General features: G+C 42.0%; 2 protein-coding genes across 9 annotated transcripts in view; one reads left to right on the forward strand and one right to left on the reverse strand.

Annotated features, from left to right (window-relative positions):
- BIVM (basic, immunoglobulin-like variable motif containing) overlaps nt 1-980 on the reverse strand; it is a 33,060-nt gene extending 32,080 nt beyond the window's left edge. For 3 of the 7 annotated variants that reach the window (XR_015553375.1, XM_004423158.3, XM_087435871.1), the window contains exon 1: nt 642-975. The gene's annotated coding sequence lies outside the window, so the exon portion shown is untranslated. Of the gene's footprint in view, nt 1-641 lie in introns of all 7 variants that reach the window. The other 4 variants (XM_087435872.1, XM_014781864.2, XM_014781863.2 and 1 more) reach the window with 2 other exon arrangements.
- Nucleotides 981-1,174: 194 nt separating this feature from the next.
- POGLUT2 (protein O-glucosyltransferase 2) lies at nt 1,175-14,961 on the forward strand. 2 transcript variants are annotated; one of them, XM_087435867.1, is made up of 10 exons: nt 1,175-1,678; nt 2,944-3,149; nt 4,701-4,906; nt 5,299-5,376; nt 7,532-7,704; nt 7,826-8,063; nt 9,431-9,640; nt 11,688-11,777; nt 12,966-13,106; nt 14,726-14,961. In XM_087435867.1, exons 1-10 carry the CDS (start codon nt 1,497-1,499, stop codon nt 14,741-14,743), a joined length of 1,542 nt encoding a protein of 513 aa, XP_087291993.1. In that variant the 5' UTR covers nt 1,175-1,496; the 3' UTR covers nt 14,744-14,961. The 2 variants fall into 2 exon arrangements, with proteins under 2 accessions (XP_087291993.1, XP_004423214.1); XM_004423157.2 differs by having other exon boundaries at nt 12,966-13,073.
- Nucleotides 14,962-18,669: the final 3,708 nt, after the last annotated feature.

Consider the following 18,669-nt stretch of genomic DNA (forward strand, 5'->3'; position numbering starts at 1 on the left):
GAGGAGGGAGCCCCCGATTCGAGTTTTTGAATGCAGGAGTTGATATCGTTACTAATGACAATTGCAAAAAAAGAAAACCCCCGCCTTGGCCCGGAGCAGGCCTGCTTTGGCTGGCGGAGTCACCGGCCTGTCTTGTTTTCCCAGGCAGCTGGCAAGGTCGAGGGGGTGGGGGGAGGGAGAGGAGGAGGCTCTGGATTCGATTCCGGAGCTGACCGTGACACCTCCTGGTGACTGGTGACTTGGCCCCGGGGCAGGCGAGCAGGGGCGAGGGGACGGCCAACGCGTGGAGACAGGCGCCGCGCAGGAGCCGGCAGTATCCGCGTGGGCACCTCCAAATCAGGCTTTGTTCCCGAGAGGACTCGTCCCTTCTCTCCCTACCGCTTCCCTCCACCCTGCGGCTCAGCTCTTCACCCATCTTCTTCCCGGGAGGACTGGCACCGACACAGTGGCCTCCACTGGGACGGCCACAGGGCTTGGGAAAGAACATGGATCCTGGCAGCCCAGGCGGCAGTGACGGCGCCTAGAGCAGGCAGATGGCAGCAGGCCCGGCCCGAGGCGCCCGGGATGCCCGGCAGAGGGCCAGGCGCGCAGGGCGCACAGCGCGGGCCGCCACCTCCGCCCCTGCCCACAGCCCCCAGTACCTCTGGTCTGGCCGGTGGGGTCGGGTCGCTGCGGCCGTGGCGGAGCCCGGCACCGGACCCGGATCACAGCTTCTAGCGCGCGGCCCGCGACGCGCCTCCAGTTACCCTGGGGCTGGCGTCTCTCGTCCCATTGGAGCGCGCGGGGACAGCGTCCTGGACGGCTGTGCCCGGCGACCAGTCGTCAGATATCATTGACAACACCTTCCTTTCATCGTGTTTTATACCTGCCCTCTGCACGTGCGGAGGATATGGTGACAATTAAAAAAAAATCTTCTCTGTGCCTCCAGATCTGGTGCCCCTCTGTTGGACATCTAGTATTTTTCCATTTTCTGAAAGAGGTAATCGCAAAGTAAGTAAATGAGTGAGAGATGGTAAAACCTGGCAGGATTTCCGCTAGTCCTGTCGCGAACTACACGTCCCAGGAAGCCCTGGTGCCCGGACGCGAGTCCACTCAGCCATCCACTTGGAGAAGGCCTTACTCAGCACGGCCCGGCGCGCGGGCCAATCCCCTCGCCCTGCACCTTGGGCTGGAACCTGAGACGGATTCGCACCCAATGATGCTCCAGTTACAAGAGCAACGCAAGGTTATCATTGTCCGGAGAAAGAGGAGCGGCTTGGTTCTCACCGGTGTCAGCAGAACTGCTGGCATCCTTCCGCTGGACAAGCCGGCGCTCGGGTTGTGATTTTCCTGGGGAAAGCGGAGACCCGCGCGCCTGCCCGGCACAGCCAACGACACCTCTTGGAGCCGCGTTTGCTGCTGCAATTTGCCACCGTGCCCTGCCCAAACCGCGGCTGGTCCCGTCCACCTCTTACCGTTTATTTATCCGTGGATCATTTCGAGAGTCCGTCTTGTAAATGTTTAGCATTTTGCTGCTTTACTGTTTCTTTCTGGGGACAGTTCCAGCACTTGCCGAGACCGGCGGAGAGAGGCGGCTGAGCCCAGAGAAGAGCGAAATATGGGGACCCGGGCTAAAAGCAGCCGTCGTCCTTCCCGCGCGCTATTTCTATATTCAGGCGGTGGATACATCGGGAAATAAGTAAGTCGAGAAACGGCTCCCTGACTATTCTGGACTGCAGTTAAATCTTACTGTTTCTCCCTTCAAGTTTTATCCGCCCAAGAACTCATTTCTTGCAGCAGTTTAAATTCCAAGATATTTGGGTGCTATCCACATCTGGTTCTAACAGTCTTTCCACGTCCCAATTTTTCTCTGTAGCTTTAGGAATAATTCCGAATTAGCTCTTCTCCTAGCTGTTTTGATAGGAATTCCCGTACGACTAGGGAGGCAAAGCCCCTGCGCTTGGCTGGAAGTACTGTTTCTAACTACTTTAGCATAAGCTGTTATAAGGAATTTAAACCCAGTTGTTAGAAACTTGACTGGTTTCATCTTTCTCTGGTGCTGCCCTCTGTTTTCAGGTAGAGTTCTGCAGGTAAGCATGTTTTGAAACTCAAAAAGAAACATGAAGCAACTGTTTGAAACTTCAGAGTTTAGAGGGAAAGTATCAAAGTATGAATCTCTCATGTATTTGTAATAAACTTTTATTTCATTCCATTGAATTCAACAATTAAAATTATGCTTAAAACTTATTTTTAGAATTCACATACTTCTGAAATGATTGTCTTTTTTATTGGTGGATGCTGACTGTGTATATTTTGTGGGGGAAAAAAACATCTTGGGAATAAGAAACTTGCCAAAGCAAAAAAAAGGAAGCTTGTAAATTTTGTCACTTGGCTATAAATAGTACAATTAGGGAAACTAAATACCATCATAACAATCTTAATAGCAGGAGCACTCACTCAAAAGAAACTTTTATACAATGTCACTTAGATGATACACCACCTATGGGCTTTTGTCCCTGGCTGGGCATGATTTATAGTACTGATTTTTTAAAGAATCATTGAGAGAGATTTTTCAAAAGATCATTATCTTTAGAGGCACCATTTGATCACAAATTTCCAGATGTGATGGGCATGAAATAAATAGTAGGTTGATAAGAATATTTTTATATATGGAATGCATATGTAGGGTCTATGTTTACACAGATTAGTAGTCTTAACATATTCTCTTGCAATTTTCTAATGAAACTTTTATGTTATCTTGGCCATTGTCATCCTCCTCTTCTTTTGTTTAATCTCTGGTCCATCATATTCATTCTAGTACTAAAAGCATAAGAGAGAAGAAGCAAGCATATATTAGGGGGAGAATGTGGAGGAGAATAGTAAGGTTCACAGACTGAAGAGCATAATCCTTGTGCATTTGTTCCTTTAAAAAGTCTGTATATTTTATTGTTCTTCCTATCACAGGTTCACATCTTCTCCGGGTGAAAAGGTGTTCCAGATTAAAATCTCAGCCCCAGATGAACAGTTCACTAGAGTTGGAGTGCAGGTTTTAGACCGAAAGGATGGGTCCTTAATAGTAAGATACAGAATGTATGCAAGCTACAAAAGTCTGAAAGTAGAAGTTAAATTCCAAGGTCAACATGTAGCCAAATCTCCATATATTTTAAAAGGTAATTTGGAACGTAATTTTAAAAAAACAGTATTTGAGTACAATAATGTATGTCATTCGATCAACAAAAACAAGTTAGCATGATATTTTTTTCCCTGAAAGAAAAAAACAGACATTTCCTGCTTGAAAGCTAAATTGCGAGTCCTGGTAAGAGAGAAATGCAAGATTTGAATGAAAATTATAATTTGCTAAAGAGGAAAGAACATGTTCATAGAGAATTTGCTCCCTGAAGACACAACATTAGCAAGAATAATCAAGCCATATATATGTGGTCGTAGATGACACTTTCTTAATTGGAGATGTGTGACTTAAGTAACTGATAAGTGTTACTGAACTTTGGTCATCACTTCAGGAGGGGAGAGGGCTTGAACAAGAGGAAGGGATGTTGACTGTTGTTTTTTGTCTCCATTCCAATACTATTTTTGTAGAGAAATTCTCTCATATTTTATCATATAGGATGAGAGTACAGCTTTGTTACCTGGAGCCATATCCTTCCCTCAGAGGAGACAGTCCCATGAAACAGTGGGGAAGCAGTGTATAACAGAGACAGCGATCTTCCTTGTTTCCCCACTATCCGAAAGGCAAACGTTTTCAAAAATGTCTAGGTTTCTTTCCCACATCCACCAGGACCACATGGTACGATATAACCTGCTAAACCTTAAAAAGACGTTCTAGGGGCTGGCCCGGTGGCGCAAGCGGTTAAGTGCACCCTCCACTGCCGCGGCCCGGGCTTCAACGGTTCGGATCCCGGGCGCACACCAACACACCGCTTGGTAAGCCATGCTGTGGCGGCGTCCCATGTAAAGTGGAGGAAGATGGGCACGGGTATTACCCAGGGCCAGTCTTCCTCAGCAAAAAAAAAGGTGTTCTACTGTCCACGACTGCCTGGGTCAGCTGGGAATCTGAGAATTATAGAAAGGAATGACAGTGAAATCTCAATGCAGGTTCTGGTATGTTATGTTAGTATTATTTCTACAAACTTGTAATTAATTCATTGCAATATTAATGAAATGGACTGTTTTGAGGATTACCTTTACTTCTTTATAATACTTAAAAAAAAGTACCAGGCAGAGTAGGGGTTCTTTGTTTACTTGTGTTGCTATTGAGAAAAGTACCTTGGACACTTTAAGAACCTGTTTGTATGACAGACCATTGAAGTATTAATTTCATATCACTTCTGTCTTTCATTAAAATGGGTATACTTCTCTGATATCCTTTTACCAATGTTGGCTTATTCTTAAGTACACAAAACCTAAAGAATAATGGACTATAATAGCCACTGTAGAGCAAAAAATAGTACCCGTTGGTGTTCTTTTGAACTCACGCAAAGCGGGCCTGACTGAAAATATCACAGTGAAGAGCTGTCGGAACTGAATTACTAGCGATGCCCTAGCATAATAAAAATGTTTTTCTTTTAAAATACTTTTTCCATCAAAGTCGTCTTCTATCTAACTAGGCAAAATTTGTGAGGCCATATTATGAGTATTTGTTACATGTTTCAAATGCTGAGTGAAATTATTACTGTGATATTTTGTTACCTGTGTATAACTAGGGCCGGTTTACCATGAGAATTGTGACTGTCCTGTGGAAGACAGTGCAGCCTGGCTACAGGAGATGAACTGCCCAGAAACCATTACTCAGATTCAGAGAGATCTGGCACATTTCCCTACTGTTGATCCAGAAAAGATTGCAGCAGAAATCCCAAAAAGATTTGGACAAAGGCAGAGCTTGTGTCACTATACCCTGAAGGATAACAAGGTACGATTCTCATTGAGGTTTGCCTGTTTGTCATTGAGTCTTTTTGTTTTGACCATTCAGCTACAAGTAGCTACACAGTTTTATTAAAAATCATCCTGAGGATCACTGTGATAAGCTTTACCTGGGCCGGCCCCGTGGCTTAGCGGTTAAGTGCGGGCGCTCCGCTGCTGGCGGCGGGTTCGGATCTGGGCATGCACGGACGCACTGCTTCTCCGGCCATGCTGAGGCCGCGTCCCACATACAGCAACTAGAAGGATGTGCAACTATGACATACAACTATCTACTGGGGCTTTGGGGGAAAAAAATAAATAAATAAAAAATTATAAGCTTTACCTCAGTGAAGCCTGCCAGTACTTTTAGACTAACATAATACATGTTCAATTCTCTTTTAGGTTTATATCAAGACTCATGGTGAACATGTAGGTTTTAGAATTTTCATGGATGCCATTCTACTTTCTCTGACTCGAAAAGTAAGTGTTTCATTTCTCTTAGATGTAATAGACAATTTAAGCCCAGGTTTTACCATATTATTTTTCAAAATAAAAATAATAGTCAGGGGTATTCTAGTCTGGCACCTTATTATAATACTATTTGGAAGTTTTATGTCATGTAGGATACCTGTATTAATTTCCAAGGGCTGCTGTAACAAAGTACCACAAACTGGGTGGCTTAAAACAGCAGAAATTTATTCTGTCACAGTTCTGGAGGCTAGAAGTCCAAAATCAAGGTATCAGCAGGACCATGCTCCCTCTGAAACCTGCAAGGGAGAATCCTTCTTCGGCTCTTCCTGGCTTTTGGTGACGGCTGGCAATCCTTGGCATCCCGTGGTTTGCAGCTGCATCACTCCAGTCTCTCTGTGTTGTCACATGACATGCTCCCTGTGTGTTGCCGTGTCTTCACCTCTTCTCACAAGGTCATCAGTCATATTGGATTAAGGGCCCAAGATACTCCAGTATGACCTCATCTTGACTAATTACATCTGCAATGACCCTATTTCCAAAAAAGGTCATTCTGAGATACTGGGGTTTAAGACTTCAGCATATCTTTTTGGAGGACAGAATTCAACCCAGAGCAATACCTTATAGAGAAAAATGCCTTATAATAAAATTATTTTGGTACTAAACCTACTTTGAGCCCAAAGAAGACTTGCCGTATGCTGAATCCTGTTTCTTGGTAAAATGTGCTTTAGCAGGGTTCTAGTGGAATACTTTGGTAGTGATAATAAAATGGCTGATATGAAAAACAATACCAACATTTTTACCAATTGCTTAATAGCTATTTATTGAATAATCTGTGTGCATGTCTTGACTAAATTACTCATGGAGAATCATAGTAACTTTCTTCTCCAGATTGCAAAGCATTTACAGTGAGTTAATTCTGAACGTAGGTGATTATATACCATCAGTATTTTGCCTCCTTTAAGCTAAGACCTCAGAGTGCTAGCAATTTTTTCTTCCCCATCTGTGTCAATCCATGGAAAAATAATGTTCTTCAGGACTCTAGTTTCTCAAGATGCTTTTCAGACTGACCAAGGCAGTTCTTGCCTAAAAAATATGTCCCGTTTTACAAATATCCTAAATCTTTTCCCATGACTAGGTAAAACAGGTTCTTTCAATGTGTTTGTGCCACTTGCTGGTAGAGGTAGCCTAGCTTGGAAGTTACTAGTACTGACTTTAGTGTTGGGTTTCCTGAGTTCAAATCCTGATCCCACCACCTTGCTGGGGTATATTTTTTAAATGGAAGCATCTGGCTCCTTAATAAGGAGCTAGGGTTAGAGTCCCAAGTGCTATTTGTTGTCATTATTTTCCAGTAATTCTGTTTCTCTCTTTGATCCCCTTAGAGTCTCTCAGTATTAGAACAGAGATTTCCTTTGTCATTTCATCCCTTTGGAAGCAAGTTTATTGGCCAATTTGGGCACCATAGAAAGAAAATCTAGTATGCTTACACATATGACAATGTTCTGAAAAGTTACCCACTATTCAAATCAAAGTAATTATTATCACCTGAAGCTTTTAAAGTTGGCCTTTCATTTGGTACAATTTCCAATTTTTATTGTGTTTCACTGCTCACTGGGTGGTCTGGCTGTGCCACCAGATAGAATGTAACTCGTAAGTGTGGCCAAGGTTAAAAGGCAGGTACGTGCCACCAGGGAAGAGACTAGTGCAGGTTTTGAGGTTGCTGGGAACAGACAGCAGGCACACCAGGCTTAAGTGGTCCAGCGTTTACTTATAGCAGAGGAGAGAGAGTGCACAGGATCCAGCCGCTTGCCATGCAGTGGCGCCCCATGACCAGCAGCTGCATGCACCCCACTTCCTGCTGCAGTAGAAGCTTCCCACCCACTCCCTGTGGGGTCTGAAATCCAACAAGCTGGGGGTATGCCTGAGGGCCATTGATTCCCAGGCTTAAACAGAACGAAAAGAGTATATTCCCTCACAAGGCCGTAAGCCCAGCCCAGACTATGAGAGCTCCTTACCTCTGGTAAGGAAGTATGCCAGGCCCAAGGCCTGTTCTTATGTGGCCAAGAAAGACCGCATGCACGAGACTGCCTTTCCCAACACATTGATGAGTAGAAGGTATTATCCAATGCTAGAAATGTGAATAAGCTCTTTGCTTTCTTTTTCCTAGGTGAAGATGCCAGATGCAGAGTTTTTTGTTAATTTGGGAGACTGGCCTTTGGAAAAAAAGAAATCCAGTACACAGATCCATCCGATCTTTTCCTGGTGTGGCTCCACGGATTCCAAGGATATTGTGATGCCCACCTACGACTTGACTGACTCTGTTCTAGAAACCATGGGCCGGTGAGAGACGGGTCGCAGATGACCCAGGGTCTTGGTTTTCTCTCCTTGGTGAGTTCTTTCCCCGCAGCCTTTGCGAAGTGACGGTTTGGGAGGAAAATCTGTTGCACTTTCTGTCTTCCAGAGTAAGTCTGGATATGATGTCTGTGCAAGGAAACACAGGTCCTCCCTGGGAAAGCAAAAACTCCACAGCCGTCTGGAGAGGGCGAGATAGCCGCAAAGAGAGACTGGAGCTGGTTAAACTCAGCAGAAAACACCCGGAGCTCATCGATGCTGCCTTCACCAACTTCTTCTTCTTTAAACACGATGAAAGCCTGTATGGTCCCATTGTGAAACACATTTCATTTTTTGATTTCTTCAAGGTGTGACATCATCTGTGGCCAATTCTTTTTGTTTTTCCAGATACCTTCATTGGGGGAGGGGAAGTTGAGGCCTGTAAATTACAGGGGATGGGAGACGGGAGCACAAAACTTAGTGACTGTCAAGGGATGGGGCCCCGGGACTGGTTTGGCAACGTGCATTGTCCTCAGTCCCCAGCCCTGACATTAAGTATGCATCAAGGGAGCTTGGGGCCTGGGTAGAGCTGTAGTTGTTTCCCCCACTGAACCTCAAGATAAGCACATTTCAGCTCCAAATCCTTTCTTATTAATAAATACATGTAAGTGATTTTACAGATGCTTCTCCCTAGAGCCATAGCATTGCAACAGACTCAAGAAGATGCAAACCAGGTGTCTCTTAGCAGGCCTTCTGATGAGGAAACGTCTTGAAACCCATCCAAATGTTCTGCCTGGGAATTCTGGGAGTAGGAAGTGTTTTCTGTGTCTAGAATGTGGATTGCTCATGTTTCCCAGGAAAGGATCCTTTTTCTAACAACTCCTTTGTTCAGGCAGTGGGACACTGCCCTGTTCTCTGGACCAGTGAGTGGTTTTTGGAATCCCCCAGGTGATGGGGAGAAAGGTGGACAAAAGAGATCACTTGTGCTCTGGGTATGGAAAGGCGGCTGATCAGTGAGCTCTGTCTGTGCTGTAGATAGCCAGGTTTTCTTTTGATGGGTTACATGGCAGCAGGGGGACCTGAAGAACGCCATCAGTTGAATTGTTAGTGTTTCCTCCGTATGCATATTGCACAGGCTTTGGAACAAAATGGTTATAACCAGATTGCTGAAACCAGCCATCCCTCCTGAGAGGGTGTCCTGTCAGGCCTTTGCTTTGTTCCCACCTGTTTAATTTTCTGCAGCTAAAGACTATTGATTACCACAGTGCCAGGAATATTTTTATTCATAGATGTTCTTGCCCCAGAGCTTGTTAATTTCCTTAAGACTTATGTGTGGCCATCTGATGTTTAAATGGTATGGTTAACGTGGCATAGAGTGTGCCATTGTCTGGTGCTCACGTGCGATCAGTAAAGTGGTATAGGCATTACAAAGCCGCAATAAATCTGTCTTTCCTTAGGTTGTAGCCTTAGGACCACAGTTTCATTATTTTATTGGCTGCTTCAATGTTAGACTTGTGACTCCTTTATGAAGCCTGGGAGAGCGTCAAAATAAGCTGTTAGCTCCTGGTCAGTGTGTTATATAATAGCACGTACTAAATGGCAAAGGCAGAAGGCAAGATCTGGCCAATCTGGGTCAGAGGATGGTGAGGCTTTATGTCTGGAAAGAGGAGGAGAATAAAGCGAGTGGAAAAAGGAAATTTAATGGAGGTTCTTATACTTGACTGTTCTTTTGCAGCATAAGTACCAAATAAACATCGATGGCACTGTCGCAGCCTATCGCCTGCCCTATCTTCTGGTCGGCGACAGCGTTGTGCTGAAGCAGGACTCCATCTACTATGAACACTTCTACAATGAGCTGCAGCCCTGGAAACACTACATTCCAGTTAAAAGCAACCTGAGTGATCTCCTAGAAAAACTTAAATGGGCAAAAGATCACGATGAAGAGGTAAGGTCAGTCTCCTTGTACCCCAGTATCTTGGGTTCCTTTTAATTGTCTTGTGCCTGGAAAGTATTCAGGCTGCTCAGATGTAGACCCTTGCTGTACATGGGAAGCCACCTCCTGTGGCTAGCACAGTTCCCTTAAGGGTGAACACAGGCATTCCTTCTTGAATTAACTGTCCACTCTGCACATGAAACAAAAAGCTAAACTTTGGCCTTGATTCTGCCCTCTCTTTTAGTCAGGTTGATCTGAGCCCCAAGCACTACCTCACCTCTACTAGCAATATGAAAATTAAGATGGCCAGCCTGTCAGGAGGAAAAACTAACTGTGCTATGGATTAAAATGAGGGATTGCATGAAATAAACTTCAAACTAATTGTCTGCTGGAAATTGTTAAGGGAGTGCATTAAGCTTCATCTTGCGTTTACTGTACAAATTCATTGTTACTTCATTTAATGTATACCTTATCTCTCCAAGAGAGGCTTAATTCTAGGAGGTCCAATATGAATTCTCAAACTTTCAAGTATTTTTTTTTAATTGAAATATAGTTGACATACAATATTATGTTAGTTTCAGGTGTACAACATAGTGATTCGACATTTATATACATTACAAAGTGATCGCTACAATAAGGCTAGTAACCATCTGTCACCATATAAAGTTATTGCAATATTATTGACTATATTCCCTGTGCTGTGTATTACATCCCTGTGACTTATTTATTTTGTAACTAGAAGTTTGTACCTCTTAATCCCCTTCGCCTATTTGGGCCAAGCCCCTCTACTTCTCTTCCCTCTGGCAACCACCAATTTGTTCTCCATATCTGAGTCTGTTTCTGTTTTGTTTTCTTTGTTCATTTGTTTTGTTTTTTTAGATTCCACATATAAGTTAAATCATATGGTATTTGTCTCTCTCTGTCTGACATTTCACTTAGCATAATACCCCCAGGTCCCTTCATGTTGTCAAAAATAGCAAGATTTCATTCTTTTTTATGGCCGAGTGATATTCTGTTGTATGTATATAAACCACATCTTCTTTGTCCGTTCATCCATCAATGGACATTTAGCTGGCTTCCATATCTTGGCTATTGTAAATAATGCTGCAGTGAACAGAGGGGTACATAGATCTTTTTGAATTAGTGTTTTTGTTTTCTTTGGGTAAATACCCAGAAGTGGAATTTCTGGATTGTATGGTAGTAAAGAGCTTGTCTAACTCATTATCAAAAAAACAAACAATTCAATTGAAAAATGGCCAGAGGGCCTAAATAGAAATTTTTCCGAAGGGGCCGGCCCATGGCTTACCGGTTAAGTGCGTGCGCTCCGCTACTGGCGGCATGGGTTCAGAACCCCAGGCGCACAGCAACACACTGCTTGTCCAGCCATGCTGAGGCAGCGTCCCACATACAGCAACTAGAAGGATGTGCAACTATGACATACACCTATCTACTGGGGCTTTGGGGAGAAAAAGGGAAAAAAAGGAGGAGGATTGGCAATAGATGTTAGCTCAGGGCCAGTCTTCCTCAGCAAAAAGAGGAGGATTGGCATAGATGTTAGCTCAGGGCTGATCTTCCTCACAAAAAAAAAAACAGAAAAGGAATTTTTCCAAAGAAAATATACAGATGGCCAATGGACACATGAAAAGATGCTCAATGTCACTAATTATTGGGGAAAAATAAACAGATCAAAACGACAATGAGATATCACCTCACCCCTGTCAGAATGGCTATCATCAAAAAGACAACAAATAAGAAGTGTTGGCGAGGATGTGGAGAAAAAGGAACCCTCGTGCACTGTTGGTGGGAATGTAAATTGCTGCAGCCACTGTGGAAAACAGTATGGAGCTTCCTCAAAAAATCAAACTTTCAAGTCTTAAAAATCTCCCTTTAGTTTGGACAAACATACTCTGGTAAATGTTCCCTTTACCACGTAAGACTACCCTCAAAGATATTTTTCCCGCTATTGTCCCACTGTACATGTACTCTGAAGATCGGTTTGCATATGTCTGCATGGGAAAAAACGTTTCATTAAAGGATGTATTTATTTTTTTCCCCATAGGCAAAGAAGATAGCAAAAGCAGGACAAGAATTTGCAAGAAATAATCTCATGGGTGACGACATATTCTGTTATTATTTTAAACTTTTCCAGGTCAGTATTTTCTAAGAAAATAGAAATACAACTTGTAATTGGACATGTTAGGAGCAAATCATATTTCACTTAACAGTTTCTAAACGTATATTAATATAAGGAGATATATGTACACCTCTTTGGGCAAAAACCATGGACCAATATTAAATAATAATGAAAATAGTGTGAAACCAAAATTAGCTAATGGAGAATGCTACAGCGTTGAGGGAAAAGTATTAATGGCAGAACTGTATGCTACATGGTTAGGAAATTGGCATCTGATCCTGTAAAGTTACTGTGCACAGACTCATATTTTCTCTTTGTACCGTCTTGCTGCTGCCTTACCATTTCTTTGTCTAAACAGTGCGAGATATGTTTGGACCTGTCGTGCTGACCCCATATGAGCCGTGACTTCTCTTGGAAGCTGTTTTCATGGACCTAAGCATTTAGGGATTGTAATCAAAGCATATCTGACAATTTGAAAGATTCTTTAAAAAAAAAATGCAGTTGCAAACAAGTAATTTGTTAATAACAGTACTAGAGCTAAGCTAAGTTTTTTTATCTCAGAATTGCAGATATTGAGCCTCAGATCTTAGGCTCTGCTACAGAACAGAGTTGGTCTGTTTCTGGTCAGCACTGGTTTTAACCTTCCCAGGGGATGGTGAAAGGATAGAGAGGGTGAAGTGTGTCAACTGAAGGGAGGGGGAGGGGGATTTACGCTCTGAATTCCTAAAGATCCACAGGGTAGTGTTCATTCATTCAACTCACATACACTAGAGCATAAACACCTAGCCCAGAGCCTAGCCCAGAGAGAGCACATAATCAATGAAGATGGTGACTGATGCTGTGTAAGCCATGGTGGTTAAGGCAGAAATAGTCTTTGTCCTCAAATTCCCAGTGTAGGGAAGATCACGTGCACATTTCACTGCAAGGCAGAAGGTGGTAACAAAAATGAAAACCATACAAGTTGTACAAATGAGGGACAGAATAAGGAGAGATCCCTTAGCAATAGGCAGCCAGTGTCCAAAGGACAGCCACCTCTCAGAAGCTCTGCTGTTGGATGTTTAAGGGGGGTGTGGAAAACTTTGCATATCGCCACTTGACACATGAGTTAAATGGACCATATTCCAGCAAATTCCAGCGTATCTGATTTGGTAAATGTGCTTTAAGTGTTATATAAGGAATGCTTTTGTATTGTTGCCTGTACAGGAATATGCCAGTTTACAAGTGAGTGAGCCCCAAATCCGAGAGGGCATGAAGAGGGTAGAACCACAGACCGAGGAGGACCTCTTTCCTTGCACGTGCCATAGGAAAAAGGTAACCAGAACTGACCTTCCGGCCAATGTCAGAGTAAGAACTAACACTGATCCAAGTCCTCCTTCATTCCTTTAGTCTTTCAGTGGGGCAACAGCTATTTGGCTCCTCCTGGGGCCTCCAAGCAATTCAGTCTACCTGACAGGCAGATATAATAGATGACAACAAGGCGAAAGAAAGATAAGTGAGAAGACACAGGAGCTCCCGGCAAAGTGTGGAAAGCCTTTTAATGTGAGAATTCAGATAACGTGGCATTTGAATAGATGTTTCCAGTTTGAAAAGTGTTTTCCCACGCATCGTCTACTAGCCTCGTCTCCCTGTGAGATAGGTGTGGCAAAGGTCATCATCCCAATTTAGAGATGAAGAAATACACAGCCATGATTATTCATGTTAACAGATTATTCATCTAAAAACAATCTCGATTGATACCACTACATACTGTTTCATTTATAAAATGCAGGTTCACATATGGACTTGTCAAGCTAAAAAGACCTTAGAAGTCGTCCACTAAGTGCCTTCATTTTACCATTAACAAAACTGACCCCAAAGAAGAATTTAGCTCAGAATCTTCTAACTGGATTATAGCAAAGCAAGGACCAAAAACCAGTCTCTTATCTTCAAATTGTGTGCATGGTTGTATATAAACCATGTGATGTGGCAGGGAAGGATTATTTTGTTTTGTTTGAGGGAATATATATTGTATAAAATTGTGATTATAATATGGTGGCTTGACATAATTTTAAGCAACATCATCATGTTTCTGAATGCACAAACTTAAAATTGTGGTATTATAACCAAAGATGAGAAGACAGATTTGGCAATTATTATGTCTGCCTCTCAAGGGGGGTTAAAAGGAATAAGGTGACCACTAGCCCCGTTGATGTGATGGAACCAGATCATACAAGCTCACTGATTGTTAAAGCTTTAGGAATTTTGCACAGTGGTTAAATTTTGGTAGCTTGGAATCTGTTTGGTGGGAGTATTTACACCATGACAATGGTACATGCTATAAATCAGAGTTTTGGTTGTTTCGTTTTTTTGGAGAACTGATTTGCCACTAACTAACTAGACCTCAGAAGCGGTACTTCATCAGCATTAACCCTTGTCAGTGCTGGAAGGCCAAAAAATCAGTTAAAGCCAGTGACAAAACAGAAATTGCCAGAATTGAAAGGTACCCCCTCAAGAATTTTGTGATTTGGTATCAGAATGCTTCTGTTGGCTCCACATGAAACTGGGCAGCTTCCTTTCTCCACTCCTTTTTTTAACTTTTTATCTTTGTCTGAGTGATTTTGAAGGATGCCAAATCAGTATCTTCCACTGATTAGTGGAAGTTAGGGGCCAGAATGAAAGCTTTGTTTATTTCTTCCTCATCGACTACTCTAGCACTTCACTGACACCATTCCAAACACAAGGCCTTTTACAGTAATACAGACCCTTAGATGTTTGGGTTCCCCATCAGTAGCCCTAGAAAACACAATGTGACTTGACCTGTGGGTGATTCTAGTAATAGTCCTAGGCTCTACAATCCTCTCGCAGTAACTTGGCTTTTTTCCTTCTTTCCTCTTTAGGGGAAAATAATTAATAGACCAACATAAGTCTTCTTGATTCGTATAAGACTTCTTGCTGGCTCTAAATATTTTGCTTCTTAATTGCAGACCAAAGATGAACTCTGATATGTAAAATACCTTCCCTTCAAATAATGGTGCTCTGAAGACTCTTCTTAACTGAAAAGAAGAATGTTTTTTAAATATTAATTCCATGGACAATATAAAATCTGCTCCGTGATTGTCTGGATTGTGAAGATATGTTTCTTGTTATTATGCAGTATTCCCATGACTGTCCTTTACAGCACGTTTTTAGAATTTTATAATAAAACCACTTTTATTTTAAAGGCCTGTGTTGTGCTAATTATTAGCTGTGTTTGGACCATGGAGCAGTAAAAAGAAAGGGAGTCTGGGTCCTGGACTCAGTGACCAGCAGCCACCACCTACTCAGACATGTGGTCTACATGACAAAGCAATAAACCTCTGTCTTTAGGCCGTTATTATTTGGGTGTTAATTTGGATACTCACGGCCAAACCTAATTCTAACTAATACATTTTACAAGGCCTTTCATAATCTGGTCTTTGCCTGAATCTTGAATCCAGTCTCTCACCACTTCCTAGTATGTACTGTGGGAGATCAGAATTGGCCACCACAAAATATGTCTCTTTACCTTGATTATTTTCTGTGAAAGAAACTTTGACCTCCTCCCCGCCCCCTCCACTAACTGCCTAAAAGAATTTAACTCTGGGTGTGGATAGACTGGGAGGGTCCTTGGTAAGCCCATTCCAAGTAAAAGTAGAAGTTATCCTTTGTAAGAGACATTTACATTTGTAAGGGAAATCTCCATTTGTAAAGGTATCTCTCTCTTTGTACCGGGCAGAAGAGGGGATGACCTCATCTCTAGAAATTTATCAGTGTGGAAGATGAGGCTGCATAATAACCTTACTGTGCTTTTCTGGTAATCTCCCATAACTGACTCCCCCTATCCCCAACATCCTCCTTTGTCTTTACCTAAATCTATTTAAGAAGAGAACCTCTGCCATTTTGTCGAGATACTCAGTTACCCAGTAGGTCTCTCCCACGTATATGTGTTATAAAGCTTTGTTTGATTTTCTCCTGCTATTCGGTCTCTTGTCAATTTAATTTGTAGCCCAGCCAGAAAGGACCCAGAGTGGTTAGAGGATAGTCTTCTTCCCCTTCAGTACCCTGTCGTCCAGCAAAACCACTCCCTTCCTGTTCTTTCCCTGCCTTGTTTCTTACCTTGGTCTGGAATGCCAAGACTCTCTCTTCTTTTGGCTTAGATATCCTTCAGTGCTTGTTTCAGGAATCTCCTCTGAGTCTCCCCGTCTGCATACTTGTGTCATTGTATTTACCATGCTATGTGATATCTTCTAGTCGATTGTCTCTCTGGCTTACCAGATTTTAAGCATTTTGACTAGAGAGACCATGCTCTTCTTCTGTGTAATCTAATAGGGTACCTGCAACTAGAAAGGCTCAATAAATATGGAATAGATGAAGGAATGACTAAATGAATGAAAATCACTTGGAAATGTGATTAAGAGAATTAAAAAGGAACTAGAAATCCTAACACTGAACCATAATACAATGTCCTACAAATTTCTTTACCTAGAAGTTTCCCTTCCATCCATCTTCCATTTAAATAATCTGTTGTATATTTTTTTAAGTTGTGGAATGTATCGTGTACCCAGAAGACTATAAAACATATATCTGCAGTTTGAAAATAATTATAAGAAAACACCAATGTAAGTACTCACAAAGATTCTTTGCTTGACCAGACTGTAGTCAAGGTCCTGAACCCTAGGCCCATCTTTGCACTTCCTTATAAAATCTAGTTTTAGCAAGAACCCTGAGAAGTCAGTTTAGTAAGAGTCCCCATCCTCCATATCTGATCACTTTCCTTATCTAATCGGGTTCCTGGCCATCCACCATCCCCCAGGTGATCTCTAATCACTCTGGCCTGTTTTCAGGAAGAATCTTGTTGGGTCAGATTAGCCAGAATCCCCCTGAACCCCTGTTTCCTCTTAGCAATTTTCCATCCACTGACCCCACCTGCTCCTTGGCTATAAATTCCCATTCGCCCCTGCTCTATTCAGAACTGAGCCGGTTCTATACTGAGATCTCTTTTCCCCTATTGCAGTAGACCTGAATAACAATGGTTTTTACCACTTTAACTATTGTCCAGTCTGGTTTTGCTTTGACACTACTAATCAGGTTCAACACAAGTGTCCTCTGTGCCTCATCCTATCACCCTATAACCTGCTCCCAGGTAACCACTATTGTGATGGTTGTGATAATCGTTTCCTTGCATTTATTTATACTTTTATCACCTACATATACTTCCCTAAGAAATATCAATTTTTCAATTGATATATATGATATCATACTGAACATGTTGTTGAGACTTCCCTATTGTTGTTGTGACTTGCCTGTTGGTGCATACAGTGGCAGTACATTCATTTGTATATGTAGACAGTATTTCACCATATGAATAGGATTGCTTTTTTTTATCATTCTATTGTAGATGAACATTTGGGTTGTTCCCATGTTTTTGCAATTCTAATCAAAGTTACTGTGGACATGCTTATTCGTGTTTCTTGGCTACATTTGCTTAGGAGTGAAATTCCTGGCTTATAGAGTATGTACATAAGTCAAACAACTTTCCAACTTGATTGTCCCAATTTTCACTCACTCCAGCAGTATACAGGATTTCCAGTTGCTTGCCTTCCTTGCTAATATTTGATATTATCAGGCTTTTAAATTTTTTGCTCATCTAATTGGTGTGAATGGGAACTGTTTTAATTTTCATTTTTGTGATTACTAATGAGGCTGACCATCTTTTCAGATAGTCATGAGCCATTTGCATAGCTTTTCCTGTAAATTTTCTATTTATTTATTTATTTAGGCTCATTTTCCTGCTAAGTTGTTTGACTTCTTGGTGGATTCATAGAAGTATATCTTGCAGCTAGTACTTTGCTGATTGTATCTGCGGCATACCTCCTAATTTATGGCGTGTCTTAAATTCCACTGCAGGGTCTTTTAATGTTCAAAAGATCGTGATTTTAACATAGAGGGATATATCAATCTTTTCTTTTATGGCTAGTGCTTTTAGTATCTTATCTAAGAAATCCTTCCTTATCCCCAGGTCACTAAGCCAGTTTCCTATGTTATCTTCTCCTGTATGAGTTTTCTAGGGCTGACTCAGCAAATTACCACAAACTTGGTGACTAAAAACAAGAGAAATTTCTTCTCTCACAGTTCTGTAGGCCAGAAGTCTGGAATCAAAGTATCGGCAGAGTTGATTCCTTCTAGAGGCCCTCTCCTCCATGCCTCTCCTCCAGGCCTCTCTTCCAGCTTCTGGAGCTGCTGGTAATTCTTAGCATTCTTTGACTTGTAGACCCCTCACTCCAATCTCTGCCTCTGTCTTCACGTGGTCTTCCCCTCTGTGTGTCTCTCTATCTTCTCCTTTTCTCTCTTATAAAGTCGCTCATCATTGGATTTGGGGCCCACCGTAAATCCAGGATGATCTCATCTTGAGAGTTTTAATTATATGTGCAAAGACTCTATTTCTAAGTAAGGTCGCATTTCATATGTAAGCAGGTTAGGACTTGGACATAATCTTTTTGGGGCCACTATTCAACCCACTACATCTTCCAAAATCAATCCTTTTGAAATTGGGAACAAATAAGGATTCCCACCATCACATACTACTAGTTGACATAATGCTGGAGGTCTGAGCTAGCACGGTAAATCTAGAAAAGAAGTAGAATGCAGAAGCATTGAAAAATAATAAATAAAATTGTCATTAAAAGCAGGTTATAGGCTTCAGTACACAGAAAATCCAAACCAATCTACAGATAAATTGTTGGAATTAACAAGAAAATTTGATATTTTCTAAATAACAAACCAGCATATAAAATTCAGTTTCATTTCAATACACCAGCTAGTAACGGAAAATGAAATTAAAATGTTTAAGATAACACTTAGAATAGCTTTGAAAACTATGAAGTACTTAAGTGAGGAATTAATCTAAGAA

The sequence above is a fragment of the Ceratotherium simum genome, chromosome 10 (genome assembly GCF_057802395.1).
Source record: "Ceratotherium simum simum isolate JZ-2026a chromosome 10, ASM5780239v1, whole genome shotgun sequence".
NCBI classification, from domain to species: Eukaryota; Metazoa; Chordata; class Mammalia; order Perissodactyla; family Rhinocerotidae; genus Ceratotherium; species Ceratotherium simum.